Source organism: Dipodomys merriami, unplaced genomic scaffold, assembly GCF_024711535.1.
Source record: "Dipodomys merriami isolate MVZ:Mamm:240054 unplaced genomic scaffold, mDipMer1.0.p SCAF_21, whole genome shotgun sequence".
Lineage (NCBI taxonomy): Eukaryota > Metazoa > Chordata > Mammalia > Rodentia > Heteromyidae > Dipodomys > Dipodomys merriami.
Window position 1 is genome coordinate 378,916 of NW_027203493.1, and position 27,727 is coordinate 406,642.

Consider the following 27,727-nt stretch of genomic DNA (forward strand, 5'->3'; position numbering starts at 1 on the left):
GTGGTCTCTGAAGACGAGATAGGGACAGACCGGAAACAGTCTTGTGGTACTAGTCTTGTGTGGGGGAGGTTGAGAGTCTGTGGAGGCATTGGAATAATGGTTGCTTGGGAAAGCTACAGCAGAAAAGCCTATGAGAGGATCTTGTCCCACACTTTGCATCAGAAGTGCGGGACTGGTAACATAATTCAGTGGCCAAGTGCCTATAGCATGAATTATGCCCTGGGTTTGATGCCCAGTACCAGAGAAATAAAACAGTGTGATGATGGTAACCTAGAGAAGTTAAATTATGTAAGGTCATACACATGGCTGTTTGCAATGGAATGGCAAAGAAATGAGAATTTGGGGTGTTGATGTGGGATGGGGAAAACTAGCCCTAAGAATGTGAAAGAAAAAGAAAAGAATGTGAAAGAAGGGCTGGGAAGGTGGCTCAGTGGTAGAGCGCTGGCCTTGCATGCCTGAGGCCCTGGGTTCCATTCCTCAGCACCACATAAGCATAAAGAAAAAAGCCAGAAGTGGCGCTGTGGCTCAAGTGGTAGAGCCCTAGCCTTGAGCTGAAGAGCTGAGGGACAGCGCCCAGGCCCAGAGTTCAGGCCCTGCAACCGGACCCCCCCCCAAAAAAAAAAAAAAAAAAAGAATGAGAAAGAAGGCACTGAGAATGTGACTTAGTGGTAGAGTGCTTGCCTAGCATGCATGAAGCCCTGGGTTTGATTCCTCAGTACCACATACACAGAAAAAGCCAGAAGTGGTGCTGTGGTGCAAGTGGTAGAGTGTTAGCTGCAAAACTCAGGGACAGTGAGTTCAAGCCCCAGGACTGGCAAAAAAAAGGAATATGAAAGAACCTGCTCTAGCTGTAGAATGGAACAGCAGGCTTGCTCCAAAGCACATCTTTATTTGCACTCAGGACTTGAATGCAGTGAAAATACAAATAAACTTCCCAAATTCCTTTCCTCCCTTTTCGGGTATGGACATCACATTCGGCACTGTAAACGCTTCTTACAAAGCTAGTTTTTGATACAGGAAGGAGACAGAGCTTAGAGGTGAAGATTTGACAAAAGAAAAGTTCCTTCATTAAGGTATTATAGGAAAAGCTTGCAAGCTTGGGGCCATGGCTCAAGTGGTAGAATATCTTCCTAGGAAGCAAGAGGCCAAGTTCAAACCCACTACCACAGGGCTGGGAAGGGGGCTCAGTGGTAGAGCGCTTGCCTTGCATGCATGAGGCCCTGGGTTCGATTCCTCAGCACCACATAAGCAAAAAGTAAAAAAAGCCAGAAGTGGCGCTGTGGCTCAAGTAGTAGAGCACTAGCCTTGAGCTGAAGAGCTGAGGGACAGCACCTAGGCCCAGAATTCAGGCCCCACGACCGGACCCAAAAAAAAAAAAAAAGGAGTTTCACACTTTCGTGTCCAGGCTGGCTTTGAATTATGATCCTCAAATCTCAGCCTCCTGATTAGCTAGGATTACATGTGTGAGCTACTGGCACCGGCTCCCTTAGCCTTTTTGTTCAAGGCTAACATTCTACCACTTAAGCTACAACTCCAGTTTAGGTTATTTTAATGGGTAATTGGAGGTAAGACTCTCCCAGAGTTTCCTGCCTGGGCTGGCTTCAAACTATGATCCTCAGACCTCAGCTTCTTTTGTAGCTGATTGCAGGTGTGAGCCACCAGTCCCTGGCTTTATTCAAAATCACCAAACCCTGTGTGGAAATGATTAAAGATGGTAACTTCCAAACCCAAGGATGGAGAGCTTCTGGCTGGCCCCTTCAGGACAGAGGGTTGTTAGACTGTTGACACCAGCATGAGACAATTGATTGACATCTCCATCAGAAGCTGGGATTCTCAAATGTAAGCCTGACCACTGTGTGATTTCTTAGTAATGCTAAAAAAAAAAAAAAAGTTAAGTAAAATTTCTAAACTGCATTTTTTGGGGGTGAAAGGGGTCGGTAATGGGACTTGAACTTTGGGCATGGGCATGTCCCTCAGCTCTTCAGCTCAAGGTGAGAGCTCTACCACTTGAGCCACAGAGCCACTCCCAGGTTTTGAGTGACTAATTGGAGATAAGAATCTCACAGGAGGGGCTGGGAAGGTGGCTCAGTGGTAGAGCGCTTGCCTTGCATGCATGAGGCCCTGGGTTTGATTCCTCAGCACCACATAAGCAAAAAGAAAAAGCCAGAAGTGGCGCTGTGGCTCAAGTGGTAGAGCACTAGCCTTGAGCTGAAGAGCTGAGGGACAGCGCCCAGGCCCAGAGTTCAGACCCCCCCCCCAAAAAAAAAAAAAAAAAAAAAAAAAAAAGAATCTCACAGGAACTTTTCTGCCCAGGCCAGCTTCAAACTTCGATCCTCAGATCTCAGCCTCCCAAATAGCTAGGATTACTGCCATGGTAAGGCAGGCTACTCAATGGAGAGTCATAGCAACTGGGTTTCACAGTGGGGACAGAGTTGGACCTAACTGACTCCAACAAGGCCAAGGGGAGACTCTTATCAAGGGTGTGGGGCGGGGGGAGGGAAATGGATGGAAAATTACTAAGGAAATAGAGTTTTTTGACTTGACAGGATGCACCATGGCAAAATTTTGTCAGTAAGCCTGTTTTATTTTTTATTTTTATTTTTTGGTCAGTCGTGGGGCTTGAATTCTGGGCCTGAGTGCTATCCCTCAGCTCTTTAGCTCAAGGCTAGCACTCTACCACTTGAGCCACAGCGCCACTTCCGGCTTTTTCCTTTTTGCTTATGTGGTGCTGAGGAATCGAACCCAGGGCCTCAGGCATGCAAGGCAAGCGCTCTACCACTGAGCCACCTTCCCAGCCCAGCCTGTTTTATTTATTTTTTGGTCAGTCGTGGGGCCTGAATTCCGGGGCTGAGTGCTGTACCTCAGCATTCCAGCTCAAGGCGAGCACTCTACCACTTGAGCTACAGAGCCACTTCTGGTTTTCTGGTGGTTTATTGGAGATTAGTCTCACGGACTTTCCTGCCCGGGCTGGCTTTGAACCTCGATCCTCAGATCTCAGCCTCCTGAGTAGCTAGGATTACAGACGTGAGCCACCGGCGCCCAGCTTTATTTTGTCGGTTGTGGGGCCTGAACTCTGGGCCTGGGCGCTGTCCCTCAGCTCTTCACCTCAAGGCTAACGCTCTACCACTTGAGCCATAGGGCCACTTCTGGCTTTTTCTGCTTATGTGGTACTGAGGAATGGAACCCAGGACCTCATGCATGCAAGGCAAGCACTCTACAACTGAGCCACCTTCCCAGCCTCAAGCCTAAGTTTTATAAACCATGAAGCTTAGGAGTAAAAATTTGTGTGTGCTGCCAGTCCTGGGGCTTGAACTCTGGGCCTAGGTCTAGCACTTGAGCCATAGCTCCACTTACAGCTCTTTGGTAGTAATTGGAGATGAGTCTTAAGGACTCTGGGCTGGCTTCAAATCACAATCCTCAGAACTCAGCCTCCTGAGTAGCTGGGGTTACAGGCATGAACCACTAGTGCCTTGCCAGAAAAGTTTTCTGATGAAAGCTGATGGTTATATTACTTAATGTGTTGACAGGCACAGAGGAGTCTAGTCCATGAGGTCTTATCAATAAACCAGAGTGCTTTTTCATTCAAAAAACCTATTTACTTTACAGTTATATGATGCTAATAACATTTATGAAGGTACTGGCCATGCTACATGTTTTCAGCTACTATTTAGTATACATGGCATACATGTAATCCACAAGTAAACAGAACGACAAAGGAGCTTCTGGTGGACAGAGCCTTCTACTAAGCCAGACCTGCATCCTGCATGCATGCACAACACAGCTTCCCCACAGGCCATCAGCTGCTCCAAAGGCACTCAGCAATAAAATAATGGGCTTTCTTTATTCTCTACTCTTGTCAGGACTTAAAAACTCTTACAAAATATAGGGTGACAGGTCAAGAGAGATTTGTGTTTTTTGCCCTACTATTTTATAGTATAATTTCTAGAAGACATGGTAGATAATGTCTTTTTTTGGGGGGGGGGTCTGGTTGTGGGGCCTGAACTCTGGGCCTGGGTGCTGTCCCTCAGCTCTTCAGCTCAAGGCTAGTGCTCTACCACTTGAGCCACAGCGCCACTTCTGGTTTTTTTCTTTTTGCTTATGTGGTGCTGAGGAATCGAACCCAGGGCCTCATGCATGCAAGGCAAGCGCTCTATCACTGAGCCACCTTCCCAGCCCATGTCTTATATTTTTTAGAGAAATGCTTATACAACAGATTTACAACTTTATGAAAACCAGGGATTTCTTCTTTTTTTTTTTTTTTTTGGCATGAGGCTTGAAGGGTTATTGGATAAATGCTTGAATGCTTGACTCTAGAAAGTTATTATTTTAATGAAAAAATACGTGTTAATGACCTGAGTACAAGCAATAGCAAAGACTAGAAATTACAAATAAATCAGAAAATAGTAACAAGAGGCTGGGAAGGTGACTTTTTTTTTTTTTTTCTTTTTTGGGTCCAGTCGTGGGGCCTGAACTCTGGGCCTGGGCGCTGTCAGCTCTTCAGCTCAAGGCCAGCGCGCTCTACCACTTGAGCCACAGTGTCACTTCGGCTTTTTCCTTTTTGCTTATGTGGTGCTGAAGAATCGAACCCAGGGCCTCATGCATGCAAGGCAAGCGCTCTACCACTGAGCCACCTTCCCAGCCCGGAAGAAAGAAATTTCAATGTGTATGAATTAGTAAGAAGAATAAGGAAACAAAAATGATTCACTGTAAGCCTTTCATTTACATATACTCGAGCTCTACTTACAATTATTTAGCTTGACAAAAAGATCAGTTTTCCAGTTTGAGTTTGGGCATTTGAGGAAAAACAAAAATCACTGGAGGCTTTGCCTCCCTTTACTTTATCCTCTGCTACTCTTCTGCCCTGTATAGAAATACACCTAAAACATCTCATTAAATTTCATGGCCAGAAATATTTTCACCCATGGCTGATGAATGTTTTCTGGTCTATATTTCAAAGCAAACATCCCCAACAGTAAAATTTTATTGGAAGGTAGCAAATAGCAAATATATAGATGGACACACACACACACACACACAAATGGTCTAAGTAGCAAAGAACTGTGCAGAACAGGAAACAAAATAGAAATTCAGCTGGAACAGAGATACAGGATTCATTTCTCTTGCTGAGGCTCATGTTTCTCCTTAATGGGTCTTTAATGGTCCACCGCAGTTGATGTGCTGGAGCATCCCTTTTCTTTATTAACCGAACATGCCAAGGTACAGTTGTTTCTCTTTTGTATGGTAGCTGTTGAGTTCTGTCTGTGTCAGCTGGAGGTACCGCCGGACATTGGTATCTTAGGAGATGATGGAGAAGGCAATTAGACAAACCATAATCATATGTTAGGCAGGGGAGGGTCATTAACACACTCTCATTTATCTTTCCAGAATCTGAATATATCACAACAATAAATTCCATTACTTAATATCACTCTGAATTTTTTAAAGTCACTGTACACAGCATGGCTGATTGCTAACTTTATAATGAAAGGGATTTTTAGGAAACGGTGATTACAGTACCTAAAGATGCTATCTCTGGGCAGGGGATGTGGCTCAGTGGTAGAGTGCTTGCCTAGCATGCATGAAGTATTGGGTTTGATTCCTCAGGATCACATAAACAGAAAAAGCTGGAAGTGGCATTATGGCTCAAGTGGTAGAGTGTTAGCCTTGTGCGAAAGAAGCTTAGGGACAGTGCCCAGGCCCTGAGTCCATGCCCCAGGATGGGCAAAAAAAAAAAAAAAAAAAAAAAGATTTTATCCATATTGGTGGCATCTTTTTTTTTTTTTTTTGGTTGGTTGTGGGCTTGAACTGGGATCTAGGCATTGTCCTTGAGCTCTTTTGTTCAAGGCTAGAATTCTACCACTGTGAGCCACAGCATCACTTCTGGTTTTCTGGTGGTTAAATGGAGATGAGTCTCAGGGACCTTCTTGCCTGGGCTAGCTTCAAACTGAAATCCTCTCATATCTCAGCCTCCTGAATAGCTAGGATTAATGTGTTTTACAGAGAGGTTACTGTTTTCATAAGTCAAGTAATGAGTATATTTCTTTCTTTTTTCTTTTTTTTTGGTCAATCATGGGGCTTGAACTCTGGGCCTGGCCGCTGTCCCTCAGCTCTTCAGCTCAGGGGGAACACTCTACCACTTGAGCCACAGTGCCACTTCCAGTTTTCTGGTGGTTAATTGGAGATAAGAGTATCACAGACTTTCCTGCCCAGGCTGGCTTTGAACCGCAATCCTCAGATCTCAGCCTCCTGAGTAGCTAGGATTATAGGCATGAGCTACCAGCACCCGACTATGAGTATATTTCTTTTTGAACACTATCACCTCTTCCTGTGCTTCGCACACCTTCCACCCCCCTCCCCCCGTTTCCCTCTTCCGTCCCTGGCTATAAGTTGCCTAGTCCATTTTCCACATAGTGTTTACTGATTGCACTTATTCATCCTTCTTCCCTTTATTTATGTGTCCCTACTTTCCTCCCTCAAAAGAAAAAAACAACAAAAAAAAACAACACAAGAAAGCAAAAACAAATACCACTACCACCAACAACAACAAAAACCAATGTGTCCCTTTCCCGAAATTCATTTAGATAAGCAGTCATATTTTATATTTTACTAGGCTAAAGTGGCTTTAGCATTCATTTAACTTAGTAAGGTTTTACAGCACTTCTATGCTTGGGGACCCTCTGCTTCTAGTCTTCAGTAACTGCTCTAAGCCAGCAGGGGGGAAACGGGGAGACAATCCTTAATACTGAACCAACTAACACAGTAATACGCCTACTGTCCACTTCACACTTTAAAGGCAAAGTGCAAATCTCAAATTCTCTCAGTAGGCTGCTTCTTTTTCTAGGTCGCACCTGGGGCTAGCAAGAGATAAAAGACAAAATGACAGCGAAAGTAAATGCCAGTCCCCAGCCTGAAAGCAGGCAAATGACAATTACCCAGTTTAACCAGGTAACATCCTATTCCAGACACACCTTTAAAGGGTAGGAAATGAACTTTGAAAACTAATGCTTCTAAAATTCCTGTCACACCCAGTTGGGTGGGCATGGAAAAATAATTATGGGATGTGCCTTTCAAAAAGGGTACAAGAAAGCCTGGAGCTGGTGGCTCACGCCTGTCATCCTAGCTACTCAGGAGGCTGAGATCTGAGGATTGCAGTTTAAAGCCAGCCCTAGCAGGAAAGTCTGTTAAGACTCTTATCTCCAATAAAACACCAGGAAACTGGAAGGAGTGCTATGGTTCAAGTGGTAGCGTGCTCGAGTTGAGCTGAAGAGCTGAGGGACAGTGGCCAGGCCCAGAGTTCAAGCCCCACAATGGACAAAAAAAAAAAAAAAAAAAAAAAAAAGTCTCATGCACTTTCCTGCTGGGGCTAGTTTGGAACTGAAATTCTCAGATCTCAGCCTCCTGAGTAGTTAGGATTATAGGGATAAGCCACCAGTGCCCAGCTTGATCATTTCATAATGTTGACAGCAGGACAGATATTTGTCCTCACCACTTCAATTCCCCTCTCACCTTTAGGCTGCCTATTCACAGCAGCCAGGAGGTAATGCCGAGCCTGGTCATAGTCCTGCAGATGGAAAAAGGCTACTCCAGCTCGATACAAGGCCTTGGCATTATCAGGCTGTCGTTCCAGGACTTTCTGACTGTATTCCCTCACTCGTTCATAGTTCACTGGCTCCATCTGAAGGAGACAGGCTAGTGGACAAAATTAAAGGTTGAATGAAGAAGGTGGAGAGGCTTATTCTAACAGATTCCACAGACCACTTCAAGGGCATCCCCAGTGTTCACTTACTCAACAAATACTCACGTGTCTCCTGGGTGCCATACCCTCTATTAGGTACTGGAAACACAGCAGTAAATAAAAGCCATACATACTTGAAATCCACTTCAGTATTTACCAATTGCCTTTTGTATACATAGTGCTATGTATTATCCTAACTTCAGAATGAAAATATATGTCATCTTCATTACACCAAGGCTCTATTTTCAAACTCTCCCATCTTACCAGTTGTGTCAGTCATGGGCCCGGGTGCTGTCCTTGAGCTTTTCAGCTCAAGGCTAGTGCTCTACCACTTGAGCCACAGCGCTACATCTGAATTTCTGGTGGTTTATTGGAATAAGAATCTCACAGACTTTCCAGCTCTGGCTGGCTGGCTTGGAACCTTATTCCTGAGATCTCTGCCTCCTGAGTAGCTAAGATTTTCAGGCATGAGCCACCGATGTCAGCTTCTTGTCATTTTCTTTTCTTTTTTTGGTGGGTTGTGGGGCTTGAACTCTGGGCCTGAATGCTATCCCTCAGCTCTTCAGCAAAAGGCCAGCATTCTACCGCTTGAGGTACAGCCCCACTTCCAATTTTCTAGTGGTTTTATTGGAGATAATAGTCTCATGGACTTTCCTGCCTGGGCTGGCTTTGAACCGTGATCCTCAGATCTCAGCCTCCTGAGTAGCTATGATTACAGGTGTGAGCCACCATCACCTGGCTTTCTTGTCATTTTCAATGACAATATATCACTATCCTCTTGGATGATTTAATAAGGGCTCAAAATAAAACCCTGGCTCAGAGGCAATATCCCAATTCATTATTTCCTATCTTAGAGCAGGGAAATATGCTCCTTATTTCACAACTGTTAGAATTAAACATACAAATATTCTATTATGGTTCTGAGATGAACCAAGTTCAGGGATGATGCGAACAAAAGCCTGGCTTATATGTGCTCCTTTCTCCAACACCCCTACCAAGTGTTCATAGAGTTTATACTGAGCTATTTCCCCAGCAGTCAATTAACCCACCTCTCTTTTTTTTTTTTTTTTTTTGGGTCCGGTCGTGGGGCCTGAACTCTGGGCCTGGGCGCTGTCCCTCAGCTCTTCAGCTCAAGGCTAGGGCTCTACCACTTGAGCCACAGCGCCACTTCCGGCTTTTTTCTTTTTGCTTATGTGGTGCTGAGGAATCGAACCCAGGACCTCAGGCATGCAAGGCAAGCGCTCTACCACTGAGCCACCTTCCCAGCCCTAATCCACCTCTCTTACTACCTTTCATTAATTCATTTCACAGGAATGAAGCATTGATCTGAGCATGTGCAGACACTGAACTAGGAGCAAAGAATGAGAGGAACAAGAGGGATCTTCATGCCCACCCCACTCCAGGTGGGCTTGAACTCAGGGTCTTGCACTTGCTCAGCTTGCTTGTTCCACTTGGTGCTCTACCACTTGAGTCATACTTCCAGCCCAGCTATTTGCTAGTTATTTTGGAGACAGGAGTCTTGGTAACTTTTCTATCTGGGCTGGGTTCAAACCATAATTCTCTGGATCTTGGCCTTCTGAGTAGCTAGGATTCTAGGCATGACCCACTGGTGCCTGGCTAAGGCAAGACATGTTGATGATTTGCTTCCTAGTCTCCAAGTGGAGAATATACAACAAACATGAAATTTTGAAAGTTTTACCTGAAGACAATAAAACTGGGTTGGGAGAGAGAGTAAATGAAGTCAGACTATTGTTTGGTACTGAAGGCTTCTCTAAGAAAGTTACTTTTGGAGGCCCAAGCAGGACAGTCCATGAGACTCTTATCTCCAATTAACCACCAGAAAAAACAGAAGCAGCAACTGTGGCTCAAGTGGTAGACCACTGAGGGACAGCGCCCAGGCCCAGAATTCAGACCCACAACTGATTATAAAACACACACACACACACACACCACACACACACACACACCCCCCAAACAGTAGAACACACACACACACACACACACACACACACACACACACACACACACACACACACACACACACACACACACACACACACACACACACACACACACACACACACACACACACACACACACACACACACACACACACACACACACACCCAAACAGTAGAGTGCTTAGCATGTGTGAGACCTGGGTTTGTCAGCCATAGTGCGTCTAACCATACACATGCATACATACTCTCAAGTGACTTTTAATCAAGCTCTCAATAACAAGGGTCATTCAAGGAACAGAGCATTCTAGCTCAAGAGTAATTGTTAGCTCACACAACCTGAGATGGAAATATGCTTTGTCAGCATTTAGTGTATAGAGAAGCCAGATCTAATTAGGTACTGCAGAAGAGGGTTAAAGTTTAGATTTTTTTTTCCCCTAAATATGATGAGATGCCATCAACATGTTTTAGGCTGTGATATTTTCTGATTGACAAATCTGTAAAAATCAGAATAATCATTACACATTTTGTAAAACATTCATGACAATAAACACTGTAAATAAACTGCTCACTGTGTTATAAGCACTCAGTAAATGAAAATAAGCACTCAGTAAATGAAAATTGCTAATTTAGTAAGTCTTTATGAACATCTATCAAATACTCCCAGAGATTCTAGAGAGGGCTATGTTACGATAGTCCTTGCCTTCAAGTCCACCTGGAGAGTCAAGATACTTACACATATTCCCAAGTAAAGCTTCTTCTTTCCTTGCTTTTTGGTCAGTTCCTTAGTACATATTCTATTCTTTAATAATGTACAGTATTGCTGGATGCTGGTGACTCAGGCCTGTAATCCTAGATACTCAGGAGGCTGAGATCTAAGAATTTCGGTTCAAAGCCAGCCCAGGCTGGAAAGTCCATGAGACTCTTATCTCCCATAAACCACCAGAAAACAGGAAATGGCACTATGACTCAAGTGGTAGCCATGAGCTGAATTGCTGAGGGACAGTGCCCAGGCCCAGAGTTCAAGCCCCATGACCAAAAAATAAATAAATAAATAAATAAATAAATTACAGTGTCTTGCACTAAAAAATTCAAGCTCTGAGGCCACGTGCTGGTGGCTCAAGCTTGTAATCCTAACTATTTAGCTAGCTCAGGTAGAAAAGTCTGCAAGACTGTCTCCAAAACAACCAGATAAAAAGCAGGGCTATGGCCGGGTGCTGATGGCTCATGCCTGTAATCCTAGCTATTCAGGATACTGAGATCTGAGGATCATGGTTCAAAACCAGTGTGGGCAGGGAAAGTCTGTGAGACTCTTATCTCCAATAAACCACTCAGAAAGTCAGAAGTGGTACTGTGGCTCAAGTGGTAAAGTACTAGCCTTGAGCTGAGGATTGAGGGACAGCACCCAGGCCCAGAGTTCAAGCCCCACGACCGAGGGGAAAAAAAAAAAAAAAGCAGGGCTATGGGCTTAGCTCAGGATTGAGGATGAGCAAGTAAGTAGAACATCTGTGAAGCCCTGAGATCAAATTACCGGCTAGAGGAGGGGGAAAAAATAAAGAATTCAAGCACTGAAGTTAAGATTGACTGGTTTAAAATTTTTTTTTTTATTGGTCGTGGGGCTTGAACTCTGGGCCTGGCACTGTCCCTCAGCTCTTCAGCTCAAGGCGAGCGCTCTACCACTTGAGCTACAGCGCCACTTCTGGTTTTCTGGTGGTTTATTGGAGATAGGAGTCTCACGGTCTCTCCTGCCCGGGCTGGCTTTGAACCGCGATCCTCAGATCTCAGCCTCCTGAGTAGCTAGGATAACAGGCGTGAGCCACCAGCGCCTGGCTTGGTTTTAATTTTTTTTATTTATTTATTTATTTATTTATTTTGGCCTGGGGGGCTGTCCCTCGGATCTTCAGCTCAAGGCTAGCGCTCTACCACTTGAGCCACAGCACCACTTCCGGCTTTTTCTGCTTATGTGGTGCTGAGGAATCGAACCCAGGGGCTCATGCATGCAAGGCAAGCACTCTACCACTGAGCCACCTTCCCAGCCCACTTCCAGCTCTTTTGTGGTTCACTGGAGATGAGTCTCACAGTCTGTCCTGCCTGGGCTAACTTTGAACTGCGATCTTCAGATCTCAGTCTCTTGAGTAGTTAGGATTACAGGTGTGAGCCAAGTGCCCAGCTTAGAAACAGATTTCAATTCACGTGAGAATAAACTGGATTGTAGCAGACATGAACATCTTGTTTGTTGTTTTCTCCAAAGCTCACATTTAATGTTCCTCCCTTAATGTTCTCTACCCACCCTTCAGCCCTGTTCTTACCAGCCAGATTGTTGTAGCAGTCTGTCTGGGTGGTGTGCAGTTCGTTTTCTTGTTCGGGTGTAAGAGCCGGGCCCTGTGGGCCTAGACTAGGAATCGGGGAAGGCAGACTCGGGTCTAGCCCTCGCAGCTGAAGCAGAGCTCGGTGGTACCGGCTCACCGCATCCCGGTACTTCCCTTCCCGGTAGCGCTGGTTCCCTTCCTCCTTGTACAGCTGAGCCTCCTGCAGGCGCTTCTCCATAACGCTTGGTGGCCCAGGGCTCTTAAAGAATCGGAAAGGGAAAAGAGCAAATGAAGCTCGGGATTGGGATTGAAATAGTTTCTCGGGCAACTAAGGAAGGTGGAAAATCACCGTTCTGAAAAAAAAAAAAGGGGGGGGGGTGGGGCAGGCAGGTGAGCTTTGAGGGCTTTTCTACAGCCCCTGTTTCTCCTCTTTACGGTATTTTCAGACTTAAAAAGTGCAGGAAACTAGTTAAAGGGGATGAGGAATAGTCAAGCCAAGGACTAAGCTGGGGATCACGGGATAAGGAGACTTTGAGGGGAAAAAACAAGGCCCGAACTGATGATTAGAGGCCGCCGTGCTAAGGTCTGCAAAATCGGCTTCCTCTTTTCTCAGCGACACACCCCCCCACCCCGACCCGGAAGTGAAAGCCGGTGGTACAACCGCTACCAAAGGAGGGTTTTACTGCTTCCTAGCTCTTTATTTGTCCTTATTCGATATTACATTTATTGATGTCGACTTCTGTGAGCTGGGGAACCGAGGAGAATGGGATCCGTGTCCTCAATCCACAGGCGAGGCGGAGTCTGCCGCAGAGGCACTCTGGTTTTGGGCCCTCAGCGCAGGCCCGAGCCCGGAAGTCTCTCGGGCTTCAGTTTAAGGGCCGGAGCATGGACAGGAAAGGGTCACACGTTCCACAGTTTGGCATCTTAAGGGTCGCGCGCATTGCGCCCACGCCGTCCAACCAGAAGCAGCTCTAGAAAAGTAATCCCCCAGAAACGACCCCACCTGCCCAGCGGAACAACTCTCCTCACCCCACCCCACAGAAATAAATAAATAAGTCCCAGCCGCTTCGCCAATTGGAAAAAAACCCCAAAACCCTGGCGAACACGCTTGACCAATCAGAGCGCCAGGCGACGATTCAAGCTGGCCAATGAAAAGGCGGATCAGGGAGTCTGTTGCTGGGTAGAACTTTAGATGTTAAAAGGGGGCCACCAGGTGTTACTGTATTTCTTGGTTTTGCAGATCCCTTTTCCAGTAGGTACGAAAATGCTTTACTGGAAGGCTCTCATAATGCAACACTTGCCATCCGGCTTTTCTTTTGTTTTTATTCTCCAGAATATTCTACATTCACGCAGGAAAGTGAGGGCATGGCGCGAGCCCTAGGATTTCGCGGTAATTGAAAGTGAGCCGGAAGTACTGGTTGTGAGAGGGTGGGAGGCGCTCCTCCATGCGGCTGCGCAGAACGCCTGGCTGAAGTACGGAGAGTCGGGCGCGCACTCGTTTCCGGGCTACGAGGCACTTGAGCCACCGCCAGCCTTCCCCGCGTCAGACCTCTGCGAGGCTGCGCGGTAATACTGCAGACGCTGATTGGTCCGAGGAGGCGAAAGGGGTGGGGCGAGGGAGGGAACTCCGTCGTCCTCTGCGCGCGCCCGTCCTCGGTAGGGAACCCGGGGCCTGGAAGGAAAGCGGTGCTGCGTTGCGTTGTTTTGGGATCCCGGAGCCGAAAGGGGGAGGGAAGAGGAAAGCGACCCAAACACTACGCTGCGGGCACAGCTCGGCCTTCGCCGCTGCGTCCGTGCGTGCACTCGCTCGCGCGGGCTCAGTACTGGCGCGTGAGGCGGAGGCGGGCGGCGGCGGCGGCGGCGGCGCCTGCGCGGTCGGACTCGGTCGACGGTTCGCAGGGGAGGAGGCGGCGGGAGGCGGAGGAGGCGGCGGCGGCGATGGAGGTGAAGCGGCTGAAAGTGACCGAGCTGCGGTCAGAGCTGCAGCGGCGCGGCCTGGATTCGCGCGGCCTCAAGATGGATCTGGCTCAGCGGCTGCAGGAAGCTCTGGATGCCGAGATGCTTGAGGACGAGGCCGGTGGCGGCGGGGCCGGGCCCGGCGGGGCCTGCAAGGCGGAGCCTCGGCCTGTGGCCCCGTCGGGCGGCGGCCCGGGCGGGGACGAAGAGGAGGACGAAGAGGAGGAGGAGGACGAGGAGGCGCTGCTTGAGGACGAGGACGAGGAGCCGCCCCCTGCTCAGGCCTCGGACCAGGCCGCGCAGCCGCCGCCGGAGCCCCCGGAGGTGGCAGCCATGGAGGCCGAGCCCGAGCCCGATACTTCCGACCTGCCGACCGAGGCCACGGCCGAGTCAGGTGGGGTAAATGGTGGCGAAGAGCAAGGCACCGGCAAGGGGGAGGAAGACGAGCCGGAGGAACGGAGCGGGGACGAGACGCCAGGATCCGAGGCACCGGGTGACAAGGCCGCAGAGGAGCAGGGTGAGGAGCTGGCAGCGGAGCCTGGTTCCGTCCTGCCTCGTGCGCCCGTGAGCCGGCACCCCGCCCTGCACCGCAGGGTTCTAGCCCTTGTTCCCTCTTGCCCCAAAGTGCATGATTCCCGTCGCTTGCTGATGGGACTCCCCGAGGGAACATCGCTTTCTTTCTGTGCCCATTTTTCCAAGGGGTCTGGCGGCCTCTGTGGCTTGGCTCTTTGCAGGAGAGAGGTCTCTGCTTAACTTGGTTCCGTGCTGCCGGTGTGTGGAAGTGAATGGTTTGGCATGCGAGCTACCTGTGGAGTATTCTCTTCCGGTGCTTGCCCTGGTTATCTTATCCAAAAATGTGCTGAGAAATTGGTGATTACAGGGACCGCTAGACTGACAGTTGGAGGATTAGGCCTTAGGGCTACCTGACTGTTGACTTTCTCACTGTAATAAGTATGAAGCAATAAACAGGGTCCGGCAAAGTCCGCTCTGCCAAAAGCACATTGCCAAACCTTGAGCCACACAGAAAATCTGGACGTCCTACTTTAATCTTGCTTGATCGGCAGGGAACAGCGTCTAGTGTGAGCTTGTTGGGTTTAATGGTTAACTAGAGAAGAGAAACTATTAGTTTAGTGCATTTAGAATAGTTTCTTGTCTAGTATTAAATTTTCATCTTCCCACCGAGTCAGTAGATGGGTGCTACCTTTCCCTTTGCAGATATTCTGACTTCCTGAGTTGAGGTTCTGGAGGGTTCAGTAAGTAACCTTGTGGCAGGTGTGTAACGATGCCCCCAGGGAATTGGTGATCTTCTCCTTTTAAACTGATTGTATAGCTGGTCCATAACAGAATCAGAGTAGGTTGGGAAAAGGGAGTTACCTCCAAGTCTTTAAAGAAAGTAAGTTGTGTTAGTTGTCTTTATAATGCTTTTTCCATTGTTATTGAGTATCAGCGTGGTGTAGTTGGAACCTGTTTTACTATAGTCTTATAATGTGTCTTGTCTTACGTCCTGGAACAAAAATCCTATTACATAACCTTTGACTTGTCTGTATCCTAAATAGATAAGAAACTCGGAAGGATAAAGCCCTGTGGGACTGCTTTAAAGAAATTATTAGTGTCACAAAATAGAAAAGCTTAGGGGAAAACTCCTGGGCATTTTCTTCTTCTAGAGAAGTTACTAAATATATGACAACACTTTTCTGCCCCAAATTATGTGCAGTAGAGTTGCAGGATTATTTACAGGTCTCACGTGACAATGGTTTTCTTGCAACTTTCAGTTTAAAAATTCCCTGGTAAAAATATAGCTATCTTGCGCTTTTGTTCACTTGCCATAATGTATAAGTAAAAGCCATTGGATGGCTGTACATTTTAATGAAGGAAAGGCAGACTCTTAAAAATCTGAGACATCTGTGTTACGAAGTTGTGGCAAATTGTTAGAAAATGTAAGTACAGTACCTGTCTTATATCCAAATCTCATAAGAGTTTTTCAGAAGACCTAGGGGATATTTTTTGTTATTTTAATGGGATAATCTACAAGTTTGACCTGATTTACGTAGATAAATTTAGAATATAAAATTGCCCAGTTTTTAATCTGCTGCTTGACTAATTAGCTAATAACACCCCCCTCCCCATAAAATTCCAGCCATTGATAAGAAAATGACCTTTGGAAATAAAATTTTCAGTGGATAAATGAAAATAACTTGACCGTTTTGATTAGACAGATAACTTAGATCCCCTTTAGTTTTTATTGATTCTGAGCTTATTCTACACTCCAGTATAAAAACTGCTGATTTTCTTTCCCTCCTTTTTGTAGGAGATGACCAAGATAGTGAAAAGTCAAAACCAGCAGGCTCAGATGGTGAGCGGCGGGGGGTAAAGAGACAGCGGGATGAGAAGGATGAACATGGCCGAGCTTACTATGAATTCCGAGAGGAGGCTTACCACAGCCGGTGAGGGAAACAGTCCCTTTTCCTTGAAGGGAGTGTCTGCTCTGATTTTGGTAAACCTGGTATTGACTGGATAGTCTGGAAGGAGGGGTGGATTGAAAAATGGAATAGGTTTTTATAGGCATAAGTTTTAGAGTGAATATACCATGGAAGCTCCTATTGCTTTATTTGTTGAAAGAAGCTGTCTGCTGGGATTTGATATTCACTGGTAGTTTAAAATGGACATGATGCCATGCAGATACCGCCCCCAAAGAGAAGGGCCTTTGTTACATTCTATTTGCTTTTCTTTCCCACTGCATATAGCTCAAAGTCACCACCACCTCCAGAAGAAGAGGCAAAAGATGAGGAGGAGGATCAAACTCTTGTGAACCTGGACACGTGTATGTATAAGGCAGATAGCTTGTTTGGAGGGGTTTTTGTTTGGTGTTGAAACAGGGTCTTACTATGTAGCCCAGGCTGGCCTAGAATTCATTGGGTAGCCCAGGTTGACCTCCTTCCTCAGCCTCTGGAGTAATGCCTAAAAGTGTTTTTGGAAGCTAGGCACTGGAGGCTCACACCTATAATCCTGGATGCTCAGGAGGCTGAGATCTGAGGATAGTGGTCAGAGCCAGTCCAGGCAAGAAAGTCTGTGAGACTTATCACCAATAAACTACCAAAAGAGCCAGAAGTGGAGATGTGGCTCAAGTGATAGTACTAGCCTTGAGCAAAAACCCAGGCTGAGTTCAAGTCCCAGGACCACCACCACCACAAAAAAAAAAAAAAAAAAAAAAAAAAAAAAACCACCACTACAGTGATTTTGGAGATTAAAACTTCTTGGCCTGAAAATTCTAAGAAACTTTGTATCAATTCTGGACAACTATGTATACTTGTCCTCTGTTGGCAGGTTTCAATTGTGGGAATCACATGATTGACCAATTGAATCTTTCTTTCTAAACAGATACCTCAGATCTCCATTTTCAAGTGAGCAAAGACCGCTATGGAGGGCAGCCACTTTTCTCAGAGAAGTTCCCCACCCTTTGGTCTGGGGCAAGGAGTACTTATGGAATAACAAAGGGAAAAGTCTGCTTTGAGGCCAAGGTAAGAGGCTCATTTAAACTATTCGGTTTATCCATTAAATTATACATTGAACTCCTGATTAATTATTATTAATCCTATTAGTATATAATTAATATTGATTAATATATATAAGTTTAGGAAAAGGCATTAACTGTAAGAGTAGAAGAAATCTACCCTTGTGGTCTTGGTTTAGGTTCAGTGAGTTATACCTTGATATTGAGTTGTGTTGTGGTTATTTTCATTCTGTAAAAATAAAAAAGCAAAAAACATAATTTGCTTTTTAACAAGAGTTTGCTCCTGAATCTATCAGAATCTTAACAGTTCTTTTTCTGACTTGGCTAGGTAGCCCAGAACCTCCCAATGAAAGAAGGCTGCACGGAGGTTTCTCTTCTTCGAGTTGGGTGGTCCATTGACTTTTCCCATCCACAACTTGGTAAAGTTAATTTGTTTCTTCAGTAGGTGTGTCTGTTACCATGTTGATAATGTTGAGAATTTGACAGGTAACTGATTTACCAACTATTCTAGGTGAAGATGAATTCTCTTATGGTTTTGATGGACGAGGACTCAAGGCAGAGAATGGACAGTTTGAGGAATTTGGTCAGACTTTTGGGGAGAATGATGTCATTGGCTGTTTTGCTGTAAGTGTTCCTGAGAGGTGTGGATTCATAGCAAAAAGTGGATATGGGCCCTGGGAATTCAACTGTTTTCCATCCACTGCTGACTTTAAGCATTTACATTGCTTGTGTTGTGCCATATTCTGAGTTTTAAAAACACAATAGCATTTAATCATCATTAAACTGTTTTCATCCTAGAAATGCTTCTATTCTTTGTCCTTACAGAATTTTGAGACTGAAGAAGTAGAACTTTCCTTCTCCAAAAATGGGGAAGATCTAGGTGTGGCATTCCGTATCAACAAGGAATCTCTGGCAGACCGGGCACTTCTACCCCATGTCCTCTGCAAAAATTGTGTTGTAGAATTAAACTTTGGTCAGAAGGAGGAACCTTTCTTTCAACCACCAGAAGAGTTTGTATTCATCCATGCTGTGCCTGTTGAGGAGCGTGTGCGCACTGCAGTCCCTCCTAAGACCACAGAGGAGTGTGAGGTATGCCAAACAGAATTCAGAAGTGCAGTTTCATGCTCCTGAATGGTGGGTGGTTATGTTCTCCCAGGTCTATTCTGAAAACATTACCATACTGGGATGGAACGTATGTTCTTAAATTGGCTTTTTAAAGAATGTCTCATTTTCTATTACATCATGGGTTCTGCTTACTTGCAGGTGATTCTGATGGTAGGACTACCTGGATCTGGAAAGACCCAGTGGGCATTGAATTATGCAAAAGAAAATCCTGAGAAAAGATACAATGTCCTGGGAGCTGAGACTGTGCTCAACCAAATGAGGGTCAGTTGTTGGGAGGATTAACAAGTTAACAAGCTATAGTGTTTGCTCTTAGGCCTCCAGGAAGCTCCTTTGACTTGTCCTTTAGTGGAGAGTTAGTTTTTTAAATGGCTGAGAACAAAGGTCCCATAGAGGAGTGTTTAAAATGGATTTTTATTTTATTTTATTTTTTGTCGGTCATGGGGCTTGAACTCTGGGCCTGGGTGCTGTCTCTCAGCTCTTCAGCTCAAAGCAAGCGCTCTACCATTTGAGCCACAGTGCCACTTCCAGCTTTTTCTGTTTGTGTGGTGCTGAGGAATCAAACCCAGGGCCTCATGCATGCGAGGCAAGCACTCTACCACCAACCACCTTCCCAGCCCCTGGATTTTTTTATTCCTTTCCTTTGCTACATCAAATTTCTGAAAGTCTAAAATCTAGACAATATTGAGGTTGAGAGTGAAAATGACTACTATGGCTACTAAATGACTACTATGAACTAGATAAAGTTCACAGCACTGAGGAAAAGGATGACGTGATGTGATGGATAGTGGATACGGCATTCAAAGAAGAAGCAGCAGTAGCAACAATGACCCGTGAACTTTTAACTTGCTGCATGACTCCTTGTATTTATACACTCTTCCTTACATTTGTCAGATGAAGGGACTTGAGGAACCAGAGATGGACCCCAAAAGCCGAGATCTTTTAGTGCAGCAAGCCTCCCAGTGCCTTAGTAAGCTGGTCCAGATTGCTTCCCGGACAAAGAGGAACTTCATTCTTGATCAGGTATTGTTCAAACGTTCAGAGGAACTTGGTTTTACTGAGAATCCAGAGGTGATGGAAATGAAATGTCTTCTGACATTCTTTCTGACAGAGTGGCTCATAATCAAAAGCTGGATGCATATGTAGAGAGGACTGAATAAAAAGATCTAATCAGGTTATCTAATTATGACCATCTGTGAGTGATGGTTGTAATTGTTAGTTTGTTTCTACTAACATCACAAAGTACTCTTTGCTAGTTTTTTACCTGAGTATATAAATACAGGTAATAGAGGTGGTAGAAGTTTGTTTGGGAGGCTGGGAAGGTGGCTTAGTGGTAGAGCGCTTGCCTTGCATGCATGAAGCCCTGGGTTCGATTACTCAGCACCACATAAGCAAAAAGAAAAAAGCCACAAGTGGTGCTGTGGCTCAAGTGGTAGAGCACTAGCCTTGAGCTGAAGAGCTGAGGGATAGCGCCCAGGCCCAGAGTTCAGACCCCACGACCGAACCCCCCCAAAAAAAAGTTTGTTTGGATTCCCCAATCTGCCACTTAATTTTAGTTTGGAGTCTTGGAGAAATCCTTGTTCTTTAATCTCTAGGGATATGCAAAATGAGATAGTATCTGTCACATACAGGTAAAGGTATGGCTCAGAGGTAGAGCACTTGGCTAGCATGTGCAAGGTCCTGGGTTTGATCCCCAGCATTGCAAGGAAAAATAATAAAGAAGATTGTGTATATATGACTCCCAATGTGATGCCTTCAATTTGGTTGGAAATGAACTGTAATTTTTATTCTTAACCATCTATTATTCCTCCTGTTCTTAGTGTAATGTGTACAATTCTGGCCAAAGGCGGAAGTTGTTGCTGTTCAAGACTTTCTCCCGGAAAGTGGTGGTGGTTGTCCCTAATGAGGAAGATTGGAAAAAAAGGCTGGAGTTGAGGAAAGAAGTAGAGGGAGATGACGTTCCTGAGTCTATAATGCTGGAGATGAAAGGTGGGATAAATTATACAAGAGTTCCTGTTAGCCTACTGGGTCCTCTTAGCACCAGGAGTGATTCTCTGTGTCTAAAAGTATGAATTAGAAGAATACATGCAAGCTCTTGTAAATAAATGAGTGAGCAGATTGAATGAAAAAGCAGTAATCCCTTGACTTATTCTGGTTATGATATAGAAAAGGAAAGTAGTCGCCGGGCGCTGGTGGCTCACGCCTGTTATCCTAGCTACTCAGGAGGCTGAGATCTGAGGATCGCGGTTCAAAACCAGCCCGGGCAGGAGAGACCGTGAAACTCCTATCTCCAATAAACCACCAGAAAACCGGAAGTGGCGCTGTAGCTCAAGTGGTAGAGCGCTCGCCTTGAGCTGAAGAGCTGAGGGACAGCGCTCAGGCCCAGAGTTCAAGCCCACGACCGATAAAAAAAAAAAAAAAGAAAAAAGGAAAGTAGTGTAGAGTGATGGTACGTTCCTGTAATCCCAGCATTCTGGAGGCTGAGGCAGAAGAATCTTGAGTTAAAAGTCAGTCTCAGGGGCTGAGAAGGTGGCTCAGTGGTAGAGTGCTTGCCTTGCATGCATGAGGCCCTGGGTTCGATTCTCAGCACCACATAAGCAGAAAAAAAAAAAAAGAAAAAAGCCGGAAGTGGCGCTGTGACTCAAGTGGTAGAGCGCTAGCCTTGAGCTGAAGAGCTGAGGGACAGCACCCAGGCCCAGAGTTCAAGCCCCACAACTGGACCCCCCCCAAAAAAAGTCAGTCTCGGCTCCATAGTGGTATTCTGTCTCCAAAAACAAAAAAATAATGATAGCTCACAAGATAACTAAAACTTGAGAAAGAAGCTTCCTTGGGTTATTGAGTAAAGAAATGTTTATGGTGTGTCTGTATGGCCAGTACTGCCCTAGACATGGAGAAATAACATATGAAATGAGGTTCCCCCTTTGTAGATTACTTATACTCCATGAAAACAGGTAATAGGAAATTGTTAGGATTCAAATTAAAATATGATTATACAGTGAATGATCTCAATATTGTAGTTTGATTCCTGGTGTCACATAGGCTTTTGTGTTTTGATTTACCTTAAGATTTTCTTTGTTAAAAAAAAAGATTTTCTTTGTTATTATTGTCATTGTATTTACTTGTGCAAAGGATTCAACAATAAGTACAATGTGTCTTGGTCTTTTCTTTTGATTTTTGGTATTTGATGAATTGCTAATGTAGCAAGGTCTGCACAAGGTAGTATTGTTTGCTTGGTTTCACTTCCTGATTTCCCCTTGCTGTCTTCAGCTTACAGCCGCCACCTGCTCTGTGAGCCCCTGGCTCTTCAAATTCTGAGAGTCAGCCAGGTACTGTTGGCCTCACGCCTATAATCCTACCTGATTATGAGGCTGAGATCTGAAGATCGTGGTTCAGCCCGGGCAGGAAAGTTTGTGAGACTCTATCTCTAGTTAGCCACCAGAAAGCCAGAAGTGGCGCTGTGGCTCAAGTCGTAGAGTGCTGGCCTTGAGCTAAAGAGCTGAGGGACAGCGCCCAGGCCCAGAGTTCAAGCCTCACAACTGACCAAGAAAAAAAGCAAAACTGATAATCACTATCCTTGGAAACATTTACACAGCCATGAGCTAAATCCTCTAAATTTTTACACAGTGAATTTTGCCAATTCATAATTGATACTCCAGCTCCAGGAGGAATTTAGTATAGTTTCATAAAATAGGGCTTCTTGGATTCATCCAAGAACCACAAGAGTCCATTGGAGTAAATTCTCCTGGGATTTAGCCTATGAACTTGACATCCAGAGACTGGCCAATATGCTAGGCAATTGTGTATAGATGGCAAAGAGAAGCTTGCACTCGTTTCCTTTTCTTGTATCAATGAATAAAAGGCCTGTAGGCTCAAGTCTCTTAGCTTTATTACTTAACTAGCAACACCAAAAATTCCTCAGTTACTTTAGCCTCTTTCAGTGCTTCTTTCCTGATAAGAAACCTTAACTCACATCACTGCTAATTTATTATAGATCACTTGAGACCTTGTAAATTTACAGTTTGCAGAGATTACAATTTAGGGAAAAATGAGGATTAAGAAAAAGATGAACCCGATCATTGAAGTATGAGTGAGTGTGAACCCAGCATATTTTTGTGTATTACTAGGTGAGGCTTACTTAGAAAGTCTTAGGCAGCCAGGTATCAGAGGCTCGCGCCTATAATCCTATCAAAAAGCTGGAAGTGATGCTTTGGTGGAGTGTTAGCAAAGAACCACCCAGCAAGGTGGTACATACCTATAATCCCAGTACAGTGAAGTTTAAAGGCAGAAGGATCAGCAGTCTTGAGACTAGGACATAGGTGGTCTTATTTAAAAAACAGGCTGGAGATCAAGCTAAGTGGATTTGCCTGGCCATGGGTTTCATTCCCTGCCACACACACAATGTCTTTCAATACTAGAATTTATGAGTTCTTACCCATCTGTGTATTTTCCAGACCTACAAACTGCTTTCTTACCCTTGCAGCCAATTTCTCTCTGCCTGAAAAATGCGACTATATGGATGAGGTGACATACGGGGAGCTGGAAAAGGAAGAAGCTCAGCCCATTGTCACTAAGTACAAGGAGGAGGCCCGGAAGCTGCTGCCCCCCTCAGAGAAGCGCACAAACCGCAGAAACAACCGAAACAAGCGTAACCGGCAGAACCGAAGCCGAGGCCAAGGCTATGGTGAGTCCTGGGGATCTGCCAGCCCCCAGTCTCAGTTTGTTCTTTGTGCTGTATTACCCAGGGAGACCCAGAAAAACCAAGTCAAGTCACTCACAGTTAGGAAGCACCTTCTTTATGGAGCTTCTTTCTTCCTGTGTCCTTTACAAATTCTGCTTCTTCCATAATCCTCCAACAAAAAAGAGAGTTACTTTTCAGCAAAAATATGTGTTTCCTTGGCAAGCAGTGCTGCACCTTCTCTGTGTAGCTTTCATGTGAACTTAGGGGCTCCCCGCTTCACTGTACCACTTTATTGAAAAGATTGTGCAGTGAAATCTGATTCTTTTCTTGGTGCTTTGTCTTTTGGATAAACTCAGCTGTAGAGACTAGAAAGGAGATGCATCATTCAGTAATTTGTGGGCTGGGGTGGAGGTTAGAAAGCGAGTTAGACTAGTGTGGTGGAATTATTTCCCCCTGAATGTCTAGTTTGTCTGCTACCCCTGCCTCCCTCCCCCCATGTGTATCCACTGCCTTTAAGAATGTGTTTGTGTATGTGTGTATGAAACCATAAGTCAGGGCTTTGAGTGCTGCCAGCTAGGTGCTGGGTACTTAGAATCCCAAGGTTCTGTCCTCATGGAGAATTAGAAAGACAGTTTCCAAGGTTGAAAGTCTGTGATCCGACGAATGGCAGTTTTTACTCACGTTTCTAATTCTGCCATGTATTCCTTTTGCCATCTTAAATGTTTTACAGGATTGGGGAACTTCAAAAGCAAGGTGGCTCGGTTTTCATGTGTCTCTTTTCCTCTGCCCTCCCCCCTCAGACTCTTTAAAATCCTGGCAATGCTTTAATTAACATTGTATATGCCTGGTTGAAGCAGGCCTCCTATTCCCTTAGATTTGCCTTTGGCTCCAACTTTTTGATTTCCACTCAGTTGTGGAGCCAGGACCCCACGCCAGCTGTCTGAGCGTGCTCTCCATTTCTCTTCCAGTGGGCGGGCAGCGCCGAGGCTACGACAACCGGGCCTACGGGCAGCAGTACTGGGGGCAGTCTGGAAACAGAGGGGTGAGTGCAGCTCTCCTTCTGCTCCTCCCTCTGGGCCGTGATAGCCATTCCTATTGGCTTGGGGGAGCAGAGGGGTCTGGGCTGTTTTTTCAGGGCTTAGGGTTTTGCCCACTTAATGTTTCATCTGGAAGAATATATCCTGGGAAAAAGATTTACCCTGATTTATAATATGAAGCTAAGATGTGTCTTGAAGAAGGGGGCAACCAACTGTGGGTCATGCTGCTGAAAACCCGTAAATGCTTACTACTACTTTCTCTCCTTTCTCAGGGCTACCGTAATTTCTATGATCGCTACAGGGGAGACTATGATCGATTCTATGCACGAGATTACGAGTACAACAGATACAGAGACTATTACAGACAATACAATCGGGATGTGAGTATCTTCTTGGGATGGGGGGAGGGGTAGGAGCAGGATGAGTGTTATCTCTTCATCCCCAACCAGCTCTGGCTCCAAGTGATGAGGTTTCCCCTTTCTTCTAGTGGCAGAATTACTACTACCACCACCCCCAGGACAGAGACCGATACTACAGGAACTACTACGGTTACCAAGGGTATCGGTGAAGCCCCTGCTGTTGTCACCTGTCAGCCATGAAGCTGAATATCGGGGTGCCAAGCACCCCTCAAAACACAACCAAGGAAAACAGGGGCTGTCGGGGTGGGGCTGAGCTGCCAGGGAGGGGGTGGGGGAGGGTGCGCAAGCAGGGGGGTGGGGGGAGGTGGAAACAAACAACAAAACTGTACATTTTTTTTAAAGTTTGTTGAAAAGAATATTGTCTTATTCTATAAAACATTTCAAACCTAGTTAGATATTTGTAATCAAAAAACATTTGCGCAGAAAGCAGCACTTAGGGCTGCCTGTTCTGTACCCTGTAGTTAAGACAGGAAAAGAACTGAAAATGTCACCTCTTCTGATATTCTAAGGCAGCTGGACTGGCAGCCAAGTAAGGGAGAGTGATGTGGGGGACGGGAGCAGCGTGAGGGTACTCTCTCCACAGCAGATAGGAGCAGGCAGGAGTGGGGATAGGGGAGCGCTGTGATGGGACAGTGAAAATAAACGATTGGCTCTTATCAATCACATGCACCAACTAACCGTTTGTATTTTCTTTACCGACCTCTCCCTCTTGGGATATCTGGTCTGGTGGGCTGGGAGGCCAGAGTGTCCCAGTGTCCACTTTGCTGTGCCTTGATGCTGTGTGGCTGAGGCACAGAGACTCTGGTTGGGCGGTTCTATTATATAGGATTCCCAGGCCAAGGGGGCCTGTGGACTGTTCTGGACTGCAGGACAGGATAGCTTAGCCCCCTCCGTGTACCTACTAGTGAATTCCTATAAAGGGGAGAGTGGAATTGCAGCCCTCAGTCTGAAGATTGTGATTTGCCAGTCTATAGTCTCTTGTCTTCCTACTTAAGAGAAGCGGGAGGCCTCTAAATAATCATCTGTTAAGAGTGTCTGCCTCTTACAGTGTGAGAGAAGAAACGATTCTCAGGGTTTCAGCTCACAGAAATGCAGCAGGACTCTGCTTGCCGCAGCAGGACATGTATATAGGGGAATCCTGTGGTATGGGCTCCCAGGCCCAGGTGCTGAGAATAGCAACTATTTTATACAGTATGGGAGGGCCTCTGCCCTGCTGTTTTTTTTGATACACAGGTAGAAAGTGAATAGTATGGGAGGGTGGGGGGAGGGGAGGCAGCTCAGTGGGGCTGCTGAAACTTTGGAGGAATGCGTGAAATTGTATGCATGTGCGTGTGCAAGGAGCACCCCTACCAGACTTCTTGAAACAAGATTCCTTCTGAGGTGCTTCCCTGGGTGTCCCCAGGGACGCATCTCCCCAAGAGACTTCAGTTAGAATCCCTTAATTTGTAGCTTTACCAGTACCCTGCTAGTTCTTGACAGAACAGCTATAACTTGCTATAAGTTCAAGAACATGAGTAGGATATGGGAATGCTCTTTGAATATTCAACTTCAGTTTTAGTTCATCTTTCTGCTCAGCATTGTGTCAACATAAGAGTGTACTGGGCAAAGCACCACGAACTCAGCACTTGCGAATGAGAGAACACCCTGGACTGTGCTAGTAGAAAATGCCTCACTTTAACTTCTGCACTTGGGCAGTTCATGTTTAAAATTTTGTGCTGGGATTGGATCATTCTCTGCCTCTCCCACTCTCCCTGCTGTGCAGCGCTTTTCTAGGTGTACAGACCCTCATCCTAGCCCTCTAACCATCCCAGTTGGGACATGTCCTTCTGCTCATGCACCTTTGACCCCAAGGCTGGAATGGGGCTGGTAGATAAATCCCTCGCAATGATGTTTTGTTTTTTCTTGGTACCTACTTGGTGTGGGTGCCAAAATGGATTTGTGCATGGCAGTGGAGTGATGGCCTGAACCTTCTGGAGCCCACTAGCTTTATTATTATTATTATTATTATTATGGGAGTTTGAGAAAGCTTTGCTCCTAAAGTCAGGGCAAGAGCATAAAAACTAGAGCCCAAAGAAATTCCCTTAGGGCAAGATTATGTTTATAGTAGCAAAGTTAATTTTCAGAGGCTGCTCTACCCCCCTACATGTGCTCACTCATCCAATGAAGTGCATCTTGTCTATGACATGGATGGGGGTGTTTGCCCTCAGGCAGGGGGACAAAGCTTACACCACTTGGGAGGGGGGTGTTTAGGAGAGTACTTGCTATTTGTTTTGACATCAGAAAAGTCATCTTTTTCTAAAAGCTGTTTTTCTAGGTATAGAGAATGAAACTGCCATATCCTTGGGGGTTCAGCCCAAGAGATCACTTGCAGCAACAGTGGATGTCTGGATTTTGTTTCTGTCTTGTGTTTTTATTATGGAAAAGCAATGTTAAGGGGGGAGGGAATGTATGTGGATTATGGTAATGGGAGGGAACTCTGGCCTTGTTTTCCTTAGAAGACTTGTTTAGTGTTTTATCAGATGTCTGTTGTAGTTGTAGATGGAAAAGCTTGTGAGAAAAATAAATACCACATGGAGCCTGTCAATATTTTTTGCACAACCTGTAAAGCATTCTTGGAAGTGGCCAGTAAAAAAGGGTTTACCATTTAAAAAAATGTAACTGTGTCATTGTTTACATCTGTAACTTTTTCTTCCCCTGTTCTCTTTACAACATTCTGGCAAAAAAAAAAAAAAAAAATGTAGGCACAGTAGCTTCCAGTTTTAGAATAAATAACCATTTGGATTGAATTCCCTCTACCTTCTGTGGCTGCACTGACTGGGGTGGAGTGAGTGTGTTCTTGGGATGTTTGCACTAATTTTTTTTTTTTTTTTTTTTTGGTATTGGTACTAGGGCTAAACTCAGTCTAGGCACTTTTGTTCAAAGCTGGTGCTCTACTACTTAAGCCGCACCTACACTTTTTTTTTTTTTTTTTTGTCGGTCATGGGGCCTGGGCACTGTCCCTC

General features: G+C 45.5%; 2 protein-coding genes across 3 annotated transcripts in view; one reads left to right on the forward strand and one right to left on the reverse strand.

Annotated features, from left to right (window-relative positions):
- Positions 1-4,965: 4,965 nt before the first annotated feature.
- LOC138833797 (tetratricopeptide repeat protein 9C) overlaps positions 4,966-27,727 on the reverse strand; it is a 28,871-nt gene continuing 6,109 nt past the window's right edge. Inside the window, exons 2-5 of one of the 2 annotated variants that reach the window (XM_070032117.1) lie at positions 23,367-23,438; positions 12,003-12,261; positions 7,507-7,689; positions 4,966-5,294 (exon numbers count right to left, since the gene is read on the reverse strand). In XM_070032117.1, the coding sequence (XP_069888218.1) occupies positions 5,200-5,294; positions 7,507-7,689; positions 12,003-12,240 (516 nt within the window). In that variant the 5' untranslated portion in view covers positions 12,241-12,261; positions 23,367-23,438 and the 3' untranslated portion in view covers positions 4,966-5,199. Of the gene's footprint in view, positions 5,295-7,506; positions 7,690-12,002; positions 12,262-12,723; positions 12,999-23,366; positions 23,439-27,727 lie in introns of those variants that run through there. The other variant, XM_070032118.1, reaches the window with a different exon arrangement.
- On the forward strand, positions 13,640-27,511 carry LOC138833793 (heterogeneous nuclear ribonucleoprotein U-like protein 2). The gene is made up of 14 exons (XM_070032106.1): positions 13,640-14,475; positions 16,267-16,402; positions 16,703-16,779; positions 17,337-17,476; positions 17,798-17,888; positions 17,981-18,093; positions 18,295-18,558; positions 18,733-18,855; positions 19,486-19,614; positions 20,412-20,580; positions 23,072-23,272; positions 24,238-24,311; positions 24,579-24,686; positions 24,794-27,511. Exons 1-14 carry the CDS (start codon positions 13,941-13,943, stop codon positions 24,872-24,874), a joined length of 2,241 nt encoding a protein of 746 aa, XP_069888207.1. The 5' UTR covers positions 13,640-13,940; the 3' UTR covers positions 24,875-27,511.

Bases quoted from the DNA above. Each gene is read 5' to 3' on its own strand.
- LOC138833793 (XM_070032106.1), top strand. From the start codon at position 13,941: ATGGAGGTGAAGCGGCTGAAAGTGACCGAGCTGCGGTCAGAGCTGCAG. The intron at 16,403-16,702 runs GTGAGGGAAACA...CACTGCATATAG, and splicing joins GAGGAGGCTTACCACAGCCG to CTCAAAGTCACCACCACCTC. The intron at 19,615-20,411 runs GTATTGTTCAAA...TCCTGTTCTTAG, and splicing joins GGAACTTCATTCTTGATCAG to TGTAATGTGTACAATTCTGG.